The sequence below is a fragment of the Amaranthus tricolor genome, chromosome 5 (genome assembly GCF_026212465.1).
Source record: "Amaranthus tricolor cultivar Red isolate AtriRed21 chromosome 5, ASM2621246v1, whole genome shotgun sequence".
NCBI classification, from domain to species: Eukaryota; Viridiplantae; Streptophyta; class Magnoliopsida; order Caryophyllales; family Amaranthaceae; genus Amaranthus; species Amaranthus tricolor.
Window position 1 is genome coordinate 26050215 of NC_080051.1, and position 23426 is coordinate 26073640.

General features: G+C 31.8%; 1 protein-coding gene across 8 annotated transcripts; it reads left to right on the top strand.

The window, feature by feature from the left end:
• Window positions 1-7672: 7672 nt before the first annotated feature.
• Window positions 7673-22607, top strand: LOC130813203 (uncharacterized). Of its 8 annotated transcripts, none has more exons than XM_057678966.1 (18): window positions 7673-7867; window positions 8401-8557; window positions 9608-9728; window positions 10106-10209; window positions 10995-11154; window positions 12029-12167; window positions 13392-13482; window positions 13775-13912; window positions 16091-16191; window positions 17711-17824; window positions 18294-18517; window positions 20143-20201; window positions 20303-20488; window positions 20576-20696; window positions 20771-20829; window positions 21067-21212; window positions 21324-21482; window positions 22145-22607. In XM_057678966.1, exons 2-18 carry the CDS (start codon window positions 8497-8499, stop codon window positions 22436-22438), a joined length of 2277 nt encoding a protein of 758 aa, XP_057534949.1. In that variant the 5' UTR covers window positions 7673-7867; window positions 8401-8496; the 3' UTR covers window positions 22439-22607. The 8 variants fall into 8 exon arrangements, with proteins under 8 accessions (XP_057534949.1, XP_057534953.1, XP_057534951.1 ...); XM_057678970.1 differs by having other exon boundaries at window positions 10112-10209; XM_057678968.1 differs by having other exon boundaries at window positions 9608-9725.
• Window positions 22608-23426: the final 819 nt, after the last annotated feature.

Sequence of the window (23426 nt, forward strand, 5' to 3'; positions counted from 1 at the left end):
GGGGTAAGGATGGGAAGTCCTCCTACATCCAAGGGAAAGGGAGTTTTAATCCTATCTATAAGTGATTATAATGAACTATTGTCATAAAAGTAAAAGAAAATAACTTCAATTATTTAGTCAATTTATGGTTTTTGGTTATATTAATTTCAATTTTGCATGAAATAGTGAGTTCAAAATTTAAGATATATTAGTAATCAAAGTGGAAACTTTTTTGTTTGATTTATTATTAGACATGAGAGGTCAAAAATTAGGTATTATGGAGTTATTTAACAAATAAATATTATTTCATTTTTATTAGCCAGTTAAGTGAAATCTTATTTGATTCGTCTTAATGTAAACTTATTAATTAATATTTAGTTTTCATAAGTACTAATAAAACATAATTAGAGATATTTAGAATTTAAATAGCAGATCGATAAATATGTAAAATCAAATAAAATATTTAGTTAGAATAAGATAGTATAGTTCTTAAAAAGAAGAATTACTATAGTAAAAGGTAGTAAATTGGAAATACAATAACATAAAAAATAGAAGATATAATTGTTTAGATATGGTGCATGAAAATTGAGAATTGAGTATGGAGAATTGAGAATAGAGATGGTGGAATTCAAAGTTAAAGTGGGAATGATAGATAAGAAGGGAATCTGAGGCTTTAGATCAGAGATGGCAAAGCTGTATCTACAGTTATGAAGTATGACCCCTTTTGCTTTCTTTATCTTTGTCTTTGTCCCTCTCATATTATTTACTTCTATTTTTTAAATTTTTTTTATATTACTCTTTTTATTTTTGCATTATAGTTTAAGTTGTCCCCCTCATGCACCCATTCCAATGACAAAAATATAGACATAGGTGTTTTATATTCATTGAGGTGTTCAGATGGATTTTCGATATAATATCTTGAATCAGATTGATTTCGTTGTTTGAATATATGTAAATATTTTGACAATTTTATTTTAGTTTTAATTTTTTAATTTTTCGAGTTTAATATTAGATAATCGATTTTAGTTAATTGGATAATTTTATACAACTCTAATAATGTAGGATGTCATATATATAATATAATAATCCTTAGCATGATTTGGCAATTATTACTTTTATTATTAACCATAGTAGTTTGTGTCCATATTTATGCATGCAGCCAAATCTTATAATGGGTGAATCATATCCTAGCAGGAAATTCTGTTTGCACTCCTTTGTTTTCTTCCCTTTTAATATGAGTAAATTCACCTACTCACTTAAGGTAAAATATGGTTCATTTAAAGTGCACTTAATCTTCGTATAATAAATAAGTTTTTTTTTTTGTTATCTTTGACCAACTTATAATTATTATGGAGTACTTTTTTTTTGAAGAATTTATTAATTAAAGTAATTTAGGATAAAAATAAGTCAAGTAAAAATTATTTGGAATTATTGGAGAGAAGATATTGTTTTTAAATGTATTGATGTGAATATGTGATCCCATTTTTTCCTAAGAATATGTAGATACATAGTAACTAGAGTCTAGACTCACTATTTTGTATGAAAAAAACTACATTTGAAAGTTAATTTTATCCTTTATCATTAAAAATTCTAATAATATTTAATGTGAATTGTAGAACATAATGTATTACTCTAATTATAAAAATTGAAAATAAAATAGGGTATGTGGTTTAATGTAAATATTTTTAAAGTCAAATATATGGGAATATAAGTTGGGTATGAGAAGTATAGGACGGATATGAGGTGAAAATAAGACGAGTATAAACTAAAGAATCATGATGAACGATCCATGTTGGTAGACCTAATTAGGTGACTATAAAAAAATTTCCTACAGGTAATGAAAATAAAACCCTTATTTAAGGGTGAAATAGAAAGTCTTCAACTATAATTTTCAATCAATTTTATTTTAAATTACATTCATCTTTAATTTCAACCCTTATTTATGTTCAAACCCATGTTCATGTTATTGTGTTTATGTTCATGTACATGTTCAATGTCAGCTTCATGTATGTTCATTACTTATGGCGGTGCAAACTTATGTTAAGGATTTATGATAGTAATTGATAAGGTTATAAAAGACTTGTTCCTTGCTAGTTTAGTGGTTGAAGATTTTCTTATTTATTATTATTATAGAAAGAACAGTTTTTCATTTCCCTTTAATCGTAAAATTTTTTAATCTATCTTCGAATAAAAAAAATTTATCTGTGTTAATATAAAAATATTGTCTATTATCGGATAAAAAACCTTTTTTTTGAAATAGTATTTATATATGTTTTTGCAAGAACAAGAAAGCATATTTAAAAAAGTTATAAAGTTGTAATAAATTAGTTGGTGTAGTCTATTATATTAGACGGCAAATTGGTTTATTGTGGAATTAAGACTTAATTGTAGGCCAAAATGATGGACAAAAAGAAAGTGGATTTTGGGAATTTAAATTTGTGCGTTTTTACTGTTCGTCAACTATTGAAGAAGGTAGCTAATTTATGTGTTGTGTTGGATAACCAAATTTGTATTCCATTTTTTATGTGCTTTTTCATCATCATCATCATCAATGATTCATGATTTCATGATGTCTCAAAAGCCAAGAATAAACCCAATCCAAAAAGCACAAATGTTTTTTTCTTGGCTTTCTCTGATTTATTTTTGAAGGTTTTAAGCTGGTTAAATAGTAAAACAATTAAAAAATAATTGGTGAATGATTTTTAAATGAGCTAAAAATTAGTTCAGTTAATATCTGCATGTTTTGGATTTTTAACTTTTTTTTTCTCTAATAAATAATCGACTGTTAAAAAATAATTTTTATCAAACTTAAGTTGACTTAAACAACTAATTTATCGACTAATAGCCTAATACTTATAGCCCATCAAATCAATTAATAACTTTAAGTAAAAGTGATTTGCCAATGAGCCAATAAATAAAATGCACGATTTTTTAGTATAAATTAATATAAAGAATCTAAGTTTTAATTAATGATGAAATTTGGAATTATCGTTATCTTATTCAAATGGTTTTTTTATTATTAATTAACAAATAACCATGTATATAATCCAATTAGGATAGATTTTAAATACTATGTATGCAAAAAATCCAAAGTGCTAAGTGTTTTTACCATTTATTGCAAATTAAAATTACAATATAAAATTATTGCTGGATTTTAATGCATCAATTACAAAATTATTGCAAATCAAGCATACATTTTCCTTACTTATTGAATCAATTATTCCTAGATTTTAATGTATTAATTACAAAATTATTGCAAATCAATTATAGAATTTCCTTATTTAACGTAAGATTATATGTTGTATTTAAATTGCTTTACCTTTATTAGAATGTATGATATGATATGATATATGATGATTGCGTACTAATTATGGGGAAGTTAAAATTAGATACCATTTATTATTATTTTATTTTTTTTTGAAAAGAGATACCATTTATTATTAAGTGTACATTGTCAGTGTTATTGCCATTTATTTTTTAAATTGTAAATAATAGTAGTTACAGATGGACATAAATTCAAAATCTTGTTAAAGTTATCTATTATCAACCTCGGTATGATTTTCATATCAATTGGGTTTGTCTTCTATTCGAATCCAATAAAACAAACAATAGCCTTAGACGATGCACTCAGCACTCCAAACCAACTTGACACGAATTTGCTCCAAACTAGACTCATGAACGTACTGACTAAGGATCCATAATCAATTTTAAACTCATTTCTAATATATAAAACCTTAAAAATGTAAAAATAATGAAAAATAATAATATCAAGACATTCGTTATTCATTTTGAAAAATAATACTCCCTCCGAATCAATTTAATTGTCCCATTTCCTTATTTGGCAGAGTCTTTTTAGTTGTCCCATTTCTATTTTTGTCAATCTTTTTTACCTAAATACCCTTAGTTCATACACGTAATTACGAATATACCCCCATATACCTTTCTTACCTAACTATCCTTCACTATTTACCCTTCACTACTTACCTTTCACTATTTACCTTTTTAATGGACCCCACACCATTCTTAATAACCGTGCCCAAGTAAATGGGACATCTAAATTGGTTCGGAGGGAGTAATAGATCTAAATTTTCATACCTTATTTTTCAATTTTGCTTGTAGGTCAAAACAGAAAAAATAGGAGTGGATCATATGCTGAGAAACAAAATTTATCTTGTGATATTTTGAAAAAACCATTATTTTAGAAAAGAATTTATACTCTTCTCTTGTTAAAAAAATAAAGACATGCATAAAAAGTGGTACAAATTCTAGGCACCAATTCAGCCACTTATCAGAGACTGAGAAGACCAATCCGAATCCAAAGGCAAATAATATAAAATGTGAGCAACAACTATTTATTCATGTTATTGGGTCGATTTTCAGTTTGATGTTTCGAGTCGGCTCAAATTTAGATCTTGCGTATATATTTATTTTTTTACTTAATTGTAAATTAATTTTTAAAATCGGGTTAAAATTGAATTTTATTACAAGATTAGATAAATATCAAATTGTCGAATATGTTCTGAAGATAGTCTAACATATATGATGAGATCTATCAAATTGATACTTATGCCAATCATAAATAGGCTCCCAGGGCACAATACAGCTTTAACACCATCGTCTTTAGTTTAATTCACTTTTTCTCTTTGGAAGTGGACTCATTTTTGCCAGCACTCCAAATGCCAATTTGTTTGGTTGCAAAATTATCACAAATTTTTAAATGAGCTCGTATCAGAATCGTTTTGGACATTTTAAAGGTTTTAAGGCGAAAATTATACATCAGCCCCTTGTACAAATTATATTTTATATCATTTTTACAATATTGTTATTATTTCTTGTTAAAACCTATAGAAATTTGTATCATTTTGTTGGGATAATCAATGTATATATAATATATTAAAATGATTACTTCTAATTTTAAAGTAATAAATTAGGGAAATAAGCTAATTATATTTTTTTTATTTCATCATCGTCATCATCATCATCAACCTAGTGTATTCCGCCTATCGAAAACTATGATCAGCGTTTGGGGAAGAAAGAATGGCGGCAACCCATACCCATAAAGAAGAATGCAGCCAAAGAGTTCTTTGACTCGAGATTAATCCTGAAAATAATAGGTTCCAAATTTAATATTAATATTAGAATGATGACAACTCATATCTAGTGCTGATTATATTTTTTTTATTTGTGATTGGTGAAAATATTTTATTCAAATTCAAACTCTATAATTATAATTTATAAATTAAATAATTTAGTGACTACAGCCCAATTCATACTAAAATCCCACAAAAGTTTTTATTGTGACTAAATATGATGGCAAAATTAATGTTTTTAATCAAAAGCCAAATTTATAGACACAAGTTAACGGATTTTTAGTTATTTGAATTTAGAATAAGCAATCTATGACACGCCGCCCATGTACTATATTGATTATACATTAACCTTTACATAGAACTAAAAGAAAATAAACTCAAACATACATGAACGAGATTGTGAAAAATAAATTTTGATATTTTTGGAAATTTTTTTAAAAGTTAATATACTCCTATAAAAATGAATAATCTTTTATAAAAATTTCATCTAAGTTCTATTGGCAAAAAAATAAATTACTTAAAATATGTTTCTTTGTAATGAGTACTGTTTCGGTAATGAAACGAGAAAATGTAAAAGACACTTAAATACCTGGAGATAGGTGTAATCAGGTACAACTGTCAATATGCTGAAAGTGCTTATGATCCTTCCGCTGATGAGACCTCAAATCCTGCAATACAACGTTAGCCTTGCTCGGGGATAGTTTCCCGTAGAACCCCTCCGACGCTCAAGTTAGATTGGGAAACAGAAAGTAATGAATATATGATAATAAATGAATGCAAAATTATCGGATTATAGGATGAGTTCAGATCAATAGAAGGATATTTGGTTAAGTATAGATTGTAAGTAGGAGGGCGGTGTATTTTTATGGAGTAACGGTAGGAAGATATAAACTTCGAGGTAAATGAATAAAGCAAAACGTCTTTATAATGGTAGAATGGAGGTTAGATGGAGAATTAATCTGGGAATCATATGCATGATGGGTGATAGTGGTAGGTTAGGTTAAGTAGTAGGTGGTTATATTTAAGTGGTTAGTGAACCAAAGTGAGTAATTTAGGGTTTGACTAAATAAATTATAGATTTATTATTTGACCACATAACAAGTACTAATTAACACAATCATTCATTTAAACGTGAAATATTTTGTTGAACTAGGGCATGAAGTAAGTTCGATATTTATTAAACCTCTAACAACAAATTGTATGAGCAGTATACGGAGTGGTATATGAAAATAGTGGTCTTACCCAATGTTAGTTCTTTGTTTTCTTAGGCCATAGGTGAAACGAGGCACGTCTAAATCTAAAATAAAATTTAATAAATGAAATCATCCAAAAATAATTGAATTCTATGAATGAACAAATACAAAATAATAAAAATAGACATTAAAAAATCGACAAAATTTAAATACACGCTAAACATTGTGAAAGTGTCCAAAAACTACAAAATCAAAATCTCCATCGTCATGTCAATAGTACTTAAACTACTCATGTAAAAAGCAATTTATTTAATTTCTAAAATTGATTTTATCATTGTTATAAGTTATGCATAACTCAAGTAAAAATAGATAACATTGCAATTTCTACCATTAAGCAAGTAAACAACAAGAGAAAGATACAAAGACAATTTAAAATAGCTTTTCTAAATTGATGAAAGATTAACCTAGTATGTATTTTACTTTGATAAACTATATTTTCAAAATATGAATAGAAGAACCATTTATTAATTATAGCCACATAATTTAGCTCATTTATTAATTATAACCGTAAAATTTATTTTTTATGAGTTATAGTCGGTCTAAATCGAAATACGCCGTCATTGTAGCCAAATTATCGAATTCCGATCAGATTGTTGACTCAATTTAGTTAACTTTGAGTCTTTAATCTTACCCTAGTTATCCAAACTACCATCCCTACTTAAAATAAAATTCTAATATACATAACAAATAAAAAATAACTTTTTTATCGTCAAAATCTCATTATTTCAAGTCTCAATTAAAACCATAAAATTTTTATTGTCGTTTGTCAAACACCTCTTCATACTTCTAACAACTAGTCTCTTGAGAGCTCGTCTCTTTGAGAGACGTCTCTTTCATTAAAACTTAATGCCATTTATATTATTTTTAATGTCTACTTATCATATTTTTAATACCTATTCACAATATCTCAAATGCATACTTACATCATTTTTAATACCTACTTACAATATTTCAAAAATATATATTGAGCCGGTCCAATTAAAGAAGAATTTGTGTACTTAGATGGGTAATTACCGTTGCCAAACACCCTTTTGACTTGATTGGTTGAAGAGTAATTGTCGTTTGCCAAACAGACTTGAAGGGTAAAAGTAAAACAGCTAGTCTTTTTTAAAGACGTATCTCAAGCCCAATCCATTAAAGATTAATGTCTACTTACTGTATTTTTATTGCCTACTTACATTATCTTTGATGCTTACTTACCGTATTCTTAATACCTACTTTCAATATTTTAAATATCTATTTGTATTATTCTTAATACCTACTTATAATATTTTTAAAATAATATAATGCAATGATCCAATTATTGATCTCTCACGACAAGGTTTTTAAAGTAAAACTCAAATAATGAACATGATGTTTTAGTAGTTTGATACTACTTGATAGTTTCCGCCGTTTTGCGGTTGTTTATTTTTTTTTCTCGTTTCCATTCTTCAGTTCCTGTTACTCTACCATCCCTCCTCCTCCTCCCTCCCATCTCTACTCAATAATTACTCTTTCTTGAACCCCATTCTTGTTGAAGAACATGGAAGAAGATAATCTATACAGGTAATATTATTATACTCTTTTCTTCTCTCTTTCTTTTACTTGATTCAATGGCGCTACTGTGTGTAAATTTTTTGTCAATTAGTTATGGTAATTTACATATGAGAATTCATTTCATTACATGATGCAAATTAAGATTTGAAAAAAAAGGCACCTTACATATGGGATTTTACTCCATTACTTGATTTAACCATGTGTTGTGAATTTTGAAGTAGCTGTACGTAAATCGAATCATTGTACCATCTATGTTGATGATTGAAATTTCAAATTTTGTTGAGTATGATGATTTGTACATTGTGTTGGATGATGGGTTTTGAAATTAGGGTGAAAAGTGATGTTTTTAAGTTTTGAAGTTATATAGATTGAACCATTGAACCATTTATATTGATGCTTGAGTTTTCAATTTGTGTTAAACTATGATGATCTTTAAATTGTGTTGGATGATGAATTTTTAATTAGGGTAAAAAGTGATGTTTTTTTCAATTTTAGAAATAGTAGTATATAGATTGAACCCCTTGTGCCTAATGCTGATTTAGAGGTATTGTTGGAAAGGACAGAATGTAGCAATCAGATTGATTGTTCTCCCCCTCTCGCCTCTCAAGTCCTAAGCTTTGACTTCCTGTGCTTCGGAAATGGCGTTTCGATATCGAAGCTTTAGACGAGTTTTGACCCTTGTGCCGCAACTCCTCTCAGGTGAAGTCTGCCGTTGTCTATTCCAACTAATTATTTTCCTGATTACATTTTTATTTTTTGTCAATCAGGTCTATTCATGTATACTAATTGATACCTGTTTCTCTTCTCTATATGTATTAGCATTTCCAAATTTAGTTTAATCTTTATTGTTTTGTTGGATGTCTACTACTTGGAGAATGTTATGGACGCTCTAGAAGCCAAATTGATGATGTGTTGACAAAATTAACTGTACATTGTTGAAGATTTAAGCTTTTCTAATTTTAGAACTTGGTTGGGGACTTTGTGGAAGCTGTTTAAGGGCTAAGATGTGAATCTAACTTCAGTTTGTTGTGGTTTAATGGCATGTCTTACCATAGGCAGCAAGTATTAAAACTGTCACACATCGTGTGGCTGGTCACCAAACAGTCATCTTTTTATGTGCTATGTTCTCATGTATGTGGTGTTTGTTTCTATCCAGAGCATTGGAACATGGAATTGCAAGATCCTTTGCATAAAACCTGGAAATATGATGCAGCTGAGCTATCTTATATATCTATTATTTGAAACTAGCTATGTTATAGGAGTTGCAACTTTCAATACAATTTCGCCACTTGAAAATTTGGTGGTGGAATGTGAAGGGGGATTGCAGATAGCTAGTTGTTTGATTAGAAGTGTTAATTATTTCAGTTATCAATGGCCAATTTTGAAGGCGCAAAGCTTGTTAATTTTTATTGTTTCAGAGGAATAATAGTCTTGTTTCCCAACTTGTATTTATAAGTTTATTTATGCTTTTGCTCATTTGGTTGATCAAGCACGTTTGGCCTCGGTTTGTTTTTGATACTTTGATTTAAATCTGTATTGATTTTGTTCCCTTTGTTTGAGATTAATTGAGATCCAGAAACCCTTCTACGTTTTGCTTAAAATAGACAACTCAGTATTCTTAGCCGATACTATTTTCTTAAATAGGAAGATTATATTGGATATCTAGTCAAGTGATTTGATTACGTGTAATAAGTCTTTCTTTGCCTTGTATGGACGAATATGGTGATTTACATCTTCATTTTTAATCAGGTCAGGGATGTCATGAATGGGGGGAAGCAACTAAATTAGCTTCCTCTTTGATTCCGTTGGCTCATACATTGGAATTTGTTGATAAAACTGCTGCATGGAGAGGCTTGCATATCTCAAGGTGGTTTCCTGTATTTCCTGTTCTTGTGCTTTGTGTCTTGTGTCTTTTGGTCTCAATCAGACATCGTTTTTGTGTTGAAAGTTGAAAAGTGACGGTTCACTTGTTTCTTTTATCTAATTTTTTCTTTTTACGTATTCTCCTAGTAGAAATGTTACTTTAATGCTTGTTTTGCTGTGAAACGGAACATGTTAAAGAAAAAAAAGTGAAGTGATGAACTATGGGCTGAGTACTGGGTGTATGTGTGTATGTGTTTGGTCGTCCTTTTGTAATTGGTAGATTTTTTTAAATGTCAATGAACTTTAATTTGTTTTTGGCTCTCTTTTCTCAACTACTATGTGACTATGTGTGTGTTGATTTTTCTAACTGTCCTGAATGACTAGTGGCAGTTTTTCCAGATTGTCAACTTTTGCTGAGACCTCAAAGGGGGTCTCTCATGAATTGGACCTAGTTGCATTTATCAGATCAACGTTGGATCATGTAGAAGGTACGCTTTTCATATCTTTGCCACTTTGATATCATGTTGCTGCATGTATTTGTTCTTGAGTTGATTAGCGTTTATGACGCCACCAAGTATCTGATATGGAAAAATTAATAGTTTCAAGTTTGGGATGTCTTCTCTAATTGATCTCTGGAACCTATAACTTCTTTTTACGGCTTGTTATTTACATTTTGCCCATATTTCTTGTCTTTGAATTGGTCGTCTCCCACCTTAGCAACCACCAAAACCCACTTGGCCACCCACTGCTAGATCACCATTGGCACTAGCACTCGATGCCCACCTAGCCACCACTAAGCATTCCCTACAATCCAAATCCATCAATCCGTTCGTCCACATGTAATTTCATTGTTTCATGAATTTGAAATTCATCCACAGAAGGAATAAGGGTTATATTTGTTGTTGAGGAAGAATTCTCTGGAATTTATATTTAGTTTTGTTATTTTAATTAATTGATACTTTGTTATTTCTTGCTAAAGAAGCCAACCCAATTCACGGTCCTTGCATTTGCTTTATATCCTATTTCTGGAGTACAGAGGAAATCATGCTCACTGCATGGTTTGGTCTTACTATTCTATTTGAAATGCTCATGATGCATGAGTATCACGAGTCTTTGCAGACTTGATGTAGAATCTCTGCACCATTTTTTATCTAGCATTTTCCTGGTTGTGGTTGGCCATGGTTTTGCACAAATTTTAACTTGATTTAACTTCAATTTGTTAATTTATTTGATGAGATTACCGGTCTCACTTATTTGCATTATTGACTATTAGGTCCATCTCATCGCTGGATAAATATATCTGATAGTAACAAGGAGTTCTTGAACAAAGATGGTGCCACTTTGCTTGTCGCTGGAGCATTTTTGGATGATCCTGCTGGATCTCAAGTTGATCAAATTAATATGCTTGGAAAAGTGAAATTAGTCCAGCAAAGGTAGGAGCAACGATGGAACTGAGAGCATGTTGACCTTTTGATTGAATAAAACAATATCATTTTAAAAAAAGATGAGCTCTTTTACCTTTGTGTGGGGGAGGGGAAATTTTTTCTTACATTCCTGTTACATTCTGCAGTATTTGAGGTGACAATCTATTATTATAATCCCCCTCCCTTCCAGTTTTTAGAATGCCGTTGGAATTTAGGATTGCTTATTCCAGCATGTTGGGCGATTCTTTAGTCTAATAGCCATATAGACAGTGAGAAGAATTGTATAAAAGCCCCAAGAAAAATTAATTTGTATGTGTAAAGCTTGAGAAACAAATAAAATAGCACGACGAACGTCTTGTATGCATGGTTTGCATTGTTACATCAGAAGAAATAGTGGAAAACCAAAGGAAAAAAACTTAAAATGTAGATATAGTATTGGCTATAAATGTAATGCGACACTTGTATTTAGAATGGGGATGGAGACTTTCACTTCAGGATTATAATGGAACGAGAATCTTACGATTTTATATGGTACAGATGTAGCTCACTTTCTATCACTATTTAAGTAGATTTAGCTTAGAACACTGGGTAAGGTTGCTTACATTTTTCGTTTGTGCTTTATCTTCTTTTGAATTCTCATTGGTACTGCTTTCTGATTGAGCAATGTGAACGAATTGCTCTTCAACATTAAGGTCCTGGAGCCATTTGTCGTGGCTTTTGGATGCTGGCTCCATCACCTGGTTGTTTACTCTATGTATTCTTATACCTTCATATCCAAGTGCTGATGGCTGTAGTTTTGCAATGGTGTGAAGATAAGAAATTTTTGTTTTGAACTTTCTCTTTTGTATCTAACTTGTCTCTTTCTCTCTGTTGTTCATGTCAGGTACCCATGGATCCAAATTCTTGGATTTAGGTCTTGCTCCTCAATTTGTTCTACAGTGGATCATGATCACCTTGTCAACATTATCATGGAAGAATACATTACCTTTCCAATATTGTTGTGCAGTAAGATATTCCCTGAGGTCAGTTATAAATTTTCTTAGAGCATTGCATTGTAGAAGCTATGTAATGCATAATACACTCTGTCAGTAGGTTGCAGTTTCATAGTTAACATTGTGACTTAACGAATATAAGACCAATTTTAACTGAAGAGCTGAAATAGACTTCAATTGTTCGAATAGCAAGTTAGCAACTTTGCACACAAACCAGAAAATTCATCCTGCCCAGCATTGCAAGTTACAGTTTAAGTGGAGGCCTTTGAAGAAGCTGAGCTTGTAAACCCCAAATTATTTTCATATTTCTGGGAAGTAGTGACACAGTGGCACTCATTTGCTCTCTCATGAACAATATAATTTGTGGCTTACAAGATATCTCTCCTTAGAGAGTGTCTTCCTCTCTTACTAATCCCGTCTGATCTTTTCCTTCATCTCCCTTCTATCCTAATGATGCTGCATGTAGATTCTTTCCTAAAAAAGTAATCAAGAGAAAAATATTTTTTACTTAATTACAAGCTTCCTAATACATATATCCTATATTTTTCATTGCACACTACCAGGTCAACTTCAGTTCCTTGATCAGCTGTCTTTTCTTGTCCTTTATCTTTAGAATGACAATTCCCGTTTTTGATAACCATTTTATTGCTGACCGTGTTCATCATAGCATCTTTAAAAGAGGCTGCTCTATAATGACGTGAATTGTGCTTTTGAAGGGTCTAACACTATAATCAACGTCAAGCTAGAAGAATACGATCAAACCATTCTTCATTTAAATACTTCCCTCCCCCTAAGCGGACTCCAAACAATGAAACATTTCTTTCCAGCAACAAATCACAAGGTTAACTGTTGTTATGCTCACTAGCCCAACCTCCCTGATTTATTATTCGCCTAAATGTTTCTACTTAAAAGGACCTTTATTAGAAATTCTCCAAAGCCTTTGATTATTTGTAGTTGTGCAAATGTTCACTCTCAAGGCATATAACTATTGCTGCATTTTAATTGGTACATGTTCATGCTAATAAAAGTAATATGGGTGTTTCTCTTTCCTTTTTTCCCTGCTTTGCATCTCTCAAGCTAGACTTCTTATAAGAAAACAGGGCTGGGGCGACGGTTGGGTGCAAAAATAGAAAGAGGGATAGAAAGATGTTGATTTACCCATCTTGGTTATTGTTTTCATTTGTGTTAAGTATTTGGCATTGGTATGGTTTCGATCCATTCTTACTATTTATTTTGATTTTGATTTTGATTTAGATAGCTGCTGGTGGATGCATGTTATTGAAAGGTCTCAAAGATCCTCCATTGTATCATGGGAAGGACATTGATTTGAGTACTTTTATTGATGGTATGTGGCTTGTTTCAGCACTTAATAACTTTATGTTCAATTAAAACTGACCATGCAGTTTAAAGTATACAGAAAAGCGTCTTATGTGTTAATCGTGTTATTGGACTAATGAAACAAAATGGGAGCTTTGATGTCTATGATAATCTTCAGGAAGATAATGGGACAAAAGATTCAAGAGAGAATCTTTGCATTTTGTTGAGTCAGCCATTTGTTGTAGTTTTACTCGACCTTTAGTTTGCTCTTATGAACTTAGTGGCTTCTATTTTCCAATCTATCGTTTCCTTATTTGTAGCTATCAAGGACTTGGGCCAGCAGATTAAGCATGCTGGGAGTGCTAATAAATTAGACAGTCCTTGGTCGAAGCATTGCGAGGAATTCAAGGAACCTTATGCTTGTTCTTATATGCAGAATTTGATTCTTTCTCTTCCAGGTATAGCCTTTATGCTTCAATTCTGATGAATATCTCTCTTTACTGTCTCTGGAATTATATTGATCACTGCATCTTGACAATGGATTAGTTTCCTTTATGTACTTCTGTTTCCTGCCCCCATAGTGAGGATTTCAAGGAACCCTTACTACCAGTTTTAATTCTATTTTCTTGGATATTCAAATCATGTTGTACACTGAGTGTTGTGCAAGTATTTAGCAACTACTTTGTACTAGACTTCTGTTCCTTTCTATGCACTTAGTTTATCTTTTGATGTAATGAAGTTGAAGTTTAATTTCTCAAAACCACTCGCATTATTTACCATTTAATATGAGTAAGAGTAATATATCTATATTCCTTTTAGAAATATATCCATTTGTGATCCAAATATAATATCCTTCACTCGTTTATCCAGAACAATGGGTAAAGTCTCAAAACATGTATATGAAGCAAAGGTAGCAAATTATATTTAACTGGAAGTGCATGGTATATGTGTAGTGATTGGGTCGAACACAAGGAAGCTTAGGCTATTGTGGATTACTGACTTCTAGCGCATATGCAGTGAGAACAAAAATAAGATGTAAAGATTATCTACAAACTAATATTTAGACTACTGGAATTTAATAATAACTATGGTATCGGGAATCTTCACTATTGCACATGAATGTCCAGATGTATTTGTTATTATTATATATGGGACATAAACTTAGTTAACGATCTTTTCAATCTCATACTTCCAGCTTGTTGATTTTTTCATCGTATGATGGCCAAATTTAATTATCCTCTAAACTTTAGCTTTATTGATTCAAATTGATAAAAATTTAACTCAAAATTACCTAAAGTCTATGTGAATCCTAATCTCATACTTCCGTCTTATTGAGTAAAATAACAAAAACTATAACTTAAGGCTCATTAAACACATAGTTAATTAATTAACCCACAATTCCATAAATAACGTCACTCATGAATAAATCCATGTACTATAGGGTTCATACCCTCTACCCTAGAGAAGAATCCATTCACTAGACATGGTAGAAAACAATAAACAAGAAACTGAAACCCTGAACATAATACTAAAAATAATTATGAAATTCAAGAGTATAAGTTGAAATATAAATTTAAGAAATTAATACTCCTTTCCTTTTTCCCTTTTGTTTGTCCACTTTAGAATATTGCACTTCAGGAGAGAGAATAAATAAGGTTATAGAGGGATATATCCATGTGATCTAGTTAGATTTGTCTTAATGTAAAATTTTTTATCGTACCATTTGTGTAATTTTTTATGATGTGTATCTAAAGCTTTGCTTTGAAAACTGTGCAAAAAGTAAAGGGAACAAACAAGAAGGAACGAAGGGAGTAACAAGAAATCAAAGGGAACAAACTACTTTGCCTCTTGTTATGTTGTGTTAGTAATGATAAATTTTTGTCCAGATCATAATAGGTTTATACCTGAAAATTCATCCTGTTAGTTTGTAGTCCTCTTCAATTTTATGATTTTGGTGTTAAGTGGTAACTATTGCTGGCTTTGAGAAGTGCAGATTCAGTCCACAGTGTCATATTTAATTTATTGATTGTACTTGAATGAGTGATATTCTGTTCTGGAGGTATTGTGACACCGCACTCCTCATTCTTTTCACTGTTTCATGAGTGAAGTAATTTGGAGAAGGGCGGGAGGATCGGTGATAAACCGATGATTGAGTAATTTATTTTCATTTATGGAATTCATGTAAATCATGAAGGGTGAGATGTGTAAGTACATAGTGGAGAGCTTTGCATCCTAGACTTCTTCTCTATTGAACATAAATATGCACTGAAAACCTATACAGTTGCCAGTGACAAAAACAAAAAATGACTTTAATTAGCACTTGCTGCAGCCATTTGGTATCAATCACTGTATCTGTTCGAATATGCCAGAATTCTTAATTGCTGTGATATGGTGACATTGATTTAAAGTTGGTTGAACGAGGAGAACAAATCATATCAAAACTAAATAACAGTCCAATGTCAATAGTATGTTTTAATTGCACATATTATATGGATAACTTGTATTAATCTTGGAATTTATTATTTGATTTGAACTGCCTTAAAAAGGATGAGAGCTATTATGGTAATTAGAGGAGTGAAATATGTATCTTGTAGAATAGCATAATGCAATTTTCTGAAAGTTCCTCCCTATTGCAGCCTGCATTTCAGCTGATGGATCTGGCAATAGAATTTTTATTTCAGACAGCAATCATCATCGAGTGGTTATATTTGATGATAATGGAACGATTTTGGATGTGGTACGTATAAAGTAATCAATTTTGATGTGCTCACTTCTTCTACTGCATTTTACTTGTAAATTCTTGTGTCATTGTAATGTTTCCTCAAAACCTGAAGCATTTTTCTTTTTTTTCTTGTCAAACTTACTTTGTTGGGTAACTATAGTCACAACTCACATGCTTTTAAAGATGTCTGGGGACATTTCCTGGAGATGTAATGGTTTCAGATTGTGTTTTCTAAAAAACCACTATAAAAGGCAGGAACGTCCTTGGCAGTAATGGATTTATTGCTTTGTCATATGTGTATTATGAATTGTTTTATTCATATTAAGTCAAATATAATAGGATCATATTGTAAAGATAAGGCTACATCATATCGTATCGTCTTCGTTATAAAGGTTTTTTAATTTACGTAACCCATATAGCCCGCAATGTAAAGGATTAAAAATCCTCATTTAGGTTCATGATATCGCTTGATATTTAGCGGTCCGACTGTACGACAATCGCATCACGACATCACCCTGTTTTTCCATCACTGTGACCACAAACGTTTTGCTTTATTAATAGGATTATGCATCAACACTTACCTTCTCACACACCTGTCCGTTTGTTACACAGGGTTGCCAAAATCCTAACCCTCTACATACAATGATCTAGGTTGATCGTCCTTGATTGGAAAGTTTTTTCAAGTTGTTCACCAAAATTTTCAAACTCCATATACTATCACACAAGAGATTAAGAGGAAAATAAATAGAGAAAAGTAACCATAGGTCTATGCAAAAGACAATAGGATGGAGAACAAAGAAAAAGAGGGCAAAAGCAATCACTTTTCTCTAGGGTTTGAGTTGTACACCCTAGTTCGTCATTAAAACTTGTAATTTACCTTGTCAATTATTAAGAGTTTGCATTTTTGTTAAGGTAAATCTGGAAAATTGATATAATTTGTATTCGATTGTCTTCTATTGGTTGCCCGACGATAGTGAAGCTTGTATTAACTAACATATTGTCCTCCTCTCCTATCGCTGGACAAGCTTATAATTTAATATGAAGAGACATATGAATGAGTTATGGAATCACAATTTGAAGACGTAATGAGAAAAAATTGTTTTTATTGGTTTGGTTATATGAAAGAAGACCGATGAATGCACCAATTAGAAAAGAGAAGATACGTCATTGTAAAGAGTTTAGAAGAAAAGGTTGTTAAGAAGCCAGAAGGTGATGGTGGATAATATGAGTGAAGATGACATGAATATTGGAGAACATATATCAATAGATAGGAATTCATGGAGGTGGTGTGTGTGTAGATGATCATTGTAATTAGTTTTCATAGTTGTATATTATGTTTTGATAGAGCCAAAGAAAGTATAATTTTTGCTAGCGTCATTTTCCCACATTGATATCTTTTGGTTCTTGTAGGCGACCCCATATTCTTAGAAATAAGGCTTGGTATTGTTAGCATTGTTGTTATCAATGTCTTGTTGAATAGATTACAATCAGAATAAGAGATTCTTAGTTCAAACTTACAGCTTTTATATGTCAGATTGGTTCATCCCCAGGTTTTGAGGATGGGGACTTTGAAAGTGCCAAACTAATGCGTCCTGCTGCTTCCTATTATCATGCTTCAGAAGATTGTCTGTACATAGTGGACTCAGAGGTATTGCATTTGATTTTGGATCTTAATTTTCTTCCTCTATGTATTTTCAGTGCAGTTTTCTTCTGTTCCATATGGTTTTTGTTTGGTGGGTAATATACTAATATATATAACTGTTTCTGGTGATGCAATATCTTCAAATCTTTAAAACTTACAATGATAAAGAGTTTGTAATCTATTTTTGGTTAATTGGAATTTTACTTTCCATGAGCAATTGTTTTTTACATCCTTGACCCTTCCTTGCGCATGACAAGACTTTCCTGTTGATATTTGGTACTTCTTGGGTGTTGCATTGAAGCTTTCTGTAATTTTTGAAAGCTTAGGTCTTACATATTTCTCAATTATATAAATTTTGATTTAATAGTCAAAGATATGAAATGTGGGTTCTTATTATTTTATAATGCTTACATCTTTTTGTTGTCTTTCTGCATCAATTGGGTATGCTATTGATATTATCCTTCTGTCGATGAAGAATCATGCTATCAGAAGAGCTGATTTTGGCAAAAGAGTTCTAGAAACACTACATGCAGCTTCCATTTACAAAGATAGAAATGGATTCTGGACATGGATCTTGGATAAGCTGGGGTTTAGAAGAGATGCTGGCATGAAGCCTGTTGAATTTGATTCAGAGTCATTGTTATTTCCTTGGCATCTACTAAAGTCCGTGGATGATGAACTCTTAATCATGAACAAAAGGTATGCTATTTTGTTTTAATATCATCAAGATGATTTCCCTTTAGACTTGTAAAGGTTTTCATGTTACTTGTATTTCTCCCCCAAGTCTCTTGTTGTTTACAATTCAAGTTTCATTGTTCCTGCATCCCATTTATTCTTTCTTGATCAATGTGAAACATCTCTCTGATTGTCGTTATTTGTGTACTCTTGCGTTGAATTTCACATTTCTTTGTTCCCGCCAGTATTGTTTTGCATACTGTGTTATGTGAGATCTTATATGGAATTTACTGAAGCTTAGTAGAGCTGGATGAATAATTTTTTCCCTGCTTCTTGTTGTTGATGAGGACTTAAGGTGTTCTGTACTCTGTACATATCTAGGATTGCATCCCCACTTGTGAAGCTGCATTTGGTTACAATCTATGTAAATATAAGAATGGGACGACGGATCAGGGATATCTAGTTTGCTCTTATAAAGACTGAGAAACAATAATTGTTTGTCACCTTTATGGAGTTCCATGTTCTCCTAAAGATCGTTGCAGTTGGTTGCCACTTGAACTTCTATTATCAATTATAGTGCGTCCTATTTCCTGTGGTTTTTCTTATAAAAGGACCCTAGACATAGAACTTTGGAAACATTCTTGTTGAACATATAGAGTCATGGATAACATCACATACGCTATAGCTTTTTATACCCTCTCTTACAATCCTCAACCTACACTCTCTTACTGGTTGAGGTATCAGCAGCATATGCAGCTTGTATCAAGTACTAAAACCTATCCTTGGGGTCTTTGAGATGAGCTTCTGCTACCATACCTTTTTCTTCCCTCATTTTCCCCAATGCTAATATTCTATTCCTTTTTTGATTCCAAAATTCTTCGAGGTTTTCTGATTCAATTTTTTCATTCTTGTCAGAAGGAACCACCAATTACATAAGATTATGATGCATGTCAAAAAGGGAAAGGAAATCCCTAGAACTCTAATAGATTTATATTAAATTTCCTGAGCATAGTGCAAAAATTCAGCTTCAGTCACGGTCAGTGTAATGGTAATGGTTGCGAAACAGTTTTTGCGGTCAATGCAGATAGTTTTCACGATCGTCTAAGACTATATTTTCTTCGCGACAAGCTTAAAAACCTTTACAATATGGTCGTAGTACGGTTATGTGGGCGATATTTTGCACCTTGTGCTTGAGGCAAAGGCAGTTGTTTTAACAGGAAATTGTCACAAGTCACAACTGCCGAGAATGAATAAATTGGAATGGATGTATTGAAAGTATAGGTTGATGGTAAGAAATTCTGTGCTTTTTTGGGAAAGATTAAGCCTTTTAAAAACTTAGAACTATCTGTAACCGAAAGAGTTTACTAAGACTTCATAATATTTAATTTAGAATTCTTCAGCAGGAAAGATACACATAACACACGAGCATTGTGTGAGGTCATAAAATTAAGAGATTTATCTGGAATTTTTGGTTTTACCAATGATGTACTTAAACACATATACTTTATGCTGTAATCTTGCATGTACAATGCAGTTTTGATTGGAAGTGTTTAATCTGCAAGCAAGCCTAAATAGTAGCTTTCCTATTGTTGATTTGATATCTTTCATGTGTTATAAATCACATCTTGTATGTTGTGGTATGCATGCAGATTTAACAGTTTATGGATTATGGATATACAGAGTGGCATGATCAGAAATGTCGTCAAAGGTATTATCAACTAAGTTTATAAATTCATCTATCCTCTGTCTATATAAACTCTTCTACTGAAAATCATTGTTTTTTTGACTGGCTTCTTTATTTTTTGAAAGGCCAAAAAAATATGATGGAGATCTGTGGCCAACAAATTGTGGATAAAGTTTCTCCCTTAAAAGATCTCTCTCATGATTTCCTTCAGCAGTTAGTATATTCTCGTTATATGCTAGGAGATATCACAAATTCTGGTCTTGTATCGTCATTTATTGCCCGAGAAAATCGTTTGCTTTTATGTGATACAGGTAAGAATATTAATTGTACTTACTTGTCTTCTTAATATAAACAGACTCCAATTCATATTTACGTTTTATCATGTACTGTTTCTGGAGTTGCTCAGAGGGTTTTGATGATAAAAAAAGATGATACTTCCGCGAGTATTGAATTTTCAAACCTCGGAAATCTTGGCCTACCTTATTGGTTATCTTGTTGTTCGGAGACGGCTTTTACCACGTAAGTTCCGGTATTCCTGCAGCTACTGTGCTTTAGACATTGAAGCAGATATATGAATTACTTCATTATTACAGGAGCAATGTTTACAAGGAAGCTCATGTTGATCATCTTCAGTCTTTCACACTGTTTCCGGGTTAGAATAATTTGATTAGTACTGAACTACTAATTTTGAGGTTACTTTTTATGAACAAAGGCGAGCACTTAGACATATAAACAATGGCTCTTTAAAAGTTATGTTTTCATAATACTTGATTTTTTATGAACAATGTGCATTGGCATGGAAAAACCAGGGAAATAGACGAAATTATGTGCATATAATAATAATGCCTGTAGATTTTCCTGACTCGTGCATGTCCTCTGCCACAAATAGGTAAAGTAGATGTGCATTTGATTATAGATATTCCTGGGGATACTGAGCTGGTAGAACCTTTGGAAGAATCTTGTGTTTGGCGTCACGTTAGAGGGGCTGCATTGGATGTTTCACGAATGGATAGTACTGTTACAACTGTAGAAAAGGTATATGTCAGCGTTCCACTTTCTGAAAAGAAGCTTGCCACCATTATCTCATCCTTTTGCTTTGTATATGTCCTTAGCAGTGTAACCTGATTTTTTATTGTTCGTTTGCAGGTCGGCGTAGCTCAGAAATGGTATGATGATTTGGATGGTCTTGCTTTCGAAGTAAAACCAGAGGTCTCCTCAGAAGTAAAAACAACTCCAGAAAGAAACTTGGAAGATGGTAAAATTCACATCGAATGCGCTATCAACACAAGCCCAGGGACAAGCGAGGTATGTGCGCCTTCCCCCCCTCTTTGTCAAACACCCACCTGAATATAAGAAAGTGAAATTCTAAGAAACCAGTAACCATAATCCACTGGAGATGAATTTTTTAGTCAGCCACCTGAAGACATTAATGAAGACATTAGATGACAATAGTACATAATAATTGATTAGTCACTTTGTTAAATTATCACTTAACAATGGTAGGATGGCGTCTATGTTACTCGGACTCCTTCATTTTGCTTCATGTACCAGTGTCCGATCTTTGATGTTCGGACATTAGTATGACACTTAAACACTTCATTTTAGGCGTAAAATTGAATATTTAGACATACCCGACACTTCAACATATATCAGTATTCGACATCAGTACCCAAGTCCAAGTAACAAGTGGCATACATCTGACCCCCCAACTCCAACGTTGGTGAAAGCCATTTAACAGCACTGGGTTAATGGAATTTGTTATTGTTGGTATTGGGGAACGTGTGCTAGTTATGGAAGTTACACAATATCGAAACTATCTATCATTGTTCATGGTGAAGCTTAGAATTTACTTGATGTTCAAAAATGGCTTATAATCTGGGACATTTAAGGAAGCGAAGTGGCTTATTTTTGGGGGAAGGCAATAAGTCTGCTATGAATTGATATTTTGTTTTGCAATATTTTACAAGGTCATCATATTGGCTCCGCTTTACCTGAAAATACGAAATAGTTTAAAGACTTGCAAGGAAAATCAAGAAAAGGCAGCTATAATAGCAGAAATTCTGAAACCCGATAGACGAAGTGCAAGGCATGCACTTGTTCGTTCGTTATTGAGCTTAAAGAGAGACTTGGGAGAAGTTGTGTTCATCAAGCCATTGTTCGTAAAGCTAAAATTCGAGATCTTGAATCCTCCAAATGCCCAGAACTCGAGGGACATCATATTAACTGATTCAGCAGTTGATGTTAATGTTTCCCTCAGTTAATACCTTGAAGATTCTATAAGTTTTATCATTTTATGTGTCATGTACAACAGCAACAGGATGGTCTTTTATATGAATCATAAATTTGAAAATTTTGATGTTATCGAAGATTTTGTTGTAAAACGATTTTTGCCTCCTAATTATTATGGAAATGACAATATATTTTTCTAAATAATTACATTACTCATTTTATTTACCAATGTTAATATCAATAATCAAATGTCTCATGATAAACTATAATATTAGTAACTTAAAACGTAGGTCATGTTGATGGACAAGTGTCAGTTTACATAAAAACAATTCATAAGTTTGAATATTCCTTTTCATTCATAAACTTTTGCTATAAGAATACTTTGTGTGAGTAAAATAGATATTTCATGAAGAAATAGAAAAAAATGTCTGGATGAAATAAAAAAAAATAAGTAAAATATGTGATAAAAAAAGCAGCAAATTCTCTGATTAATCAACTTAAACTTTTTTTTTTTTTTTGAAAGAATTAATGAACTTAAACTTATTATACTGCTCATTCAACTTTATTTTTGTTATCAATTTCTAAGTGTCAAATTGTATAGCTTAATTCGCTGTTTTGCAAGACATTACAAGGATGGGTATATTTTGTATTTGCTTTATTGTAATTTATTGATTGATAGAAAAACTTAATTATGGAATTATTACCGTTTCCAGTCATTGAGAATAACTGCTGTTATTACCTTTCCCTTATTTTCATTTTTGATTTATCTAAGAAAAAATGACCAACGAAAATAAAACTTAAGTTTTTCTAAGAAAAAATGAGAAACCAAACTCACTTATCACCTTTCCCTTACTTTTATTAAATTCATTTAATTCTAAATCTTTAAGTCATACCAAACAGATATAGGAATACGACACCTGTCTTTGAATTAGTAACATTACATGTTGTGTTATAAATTTAAAAGAACATAAGTATATATGCCAAAGTAATCCATCTTCTGGGAATAGATTTTTTGGTATT

Coding starts and splice junctions, on each gene's coding strand:
- LOC130813203 (XM_057678966.1), top strand. CDS start 8,497: ATGGCGTTTCGATATCGAAGCTTTAGACGAGTTTTGACCCTTGTGCCG. Junction 13,913..16,090: donor TTTGATTCTTTCTCTTCCAG/GTATAGCCTTTA, acceptor TCCCTATTGCAG/CCTGCATTTCAGCTGATGGA. Junction 16,192..17,710: donor ATGGAACGATTTTGGATGTG/GTACGTATAAAG, acceptor TTTATATGTCAG/ATTGGTTCATCCCCAGGTTT.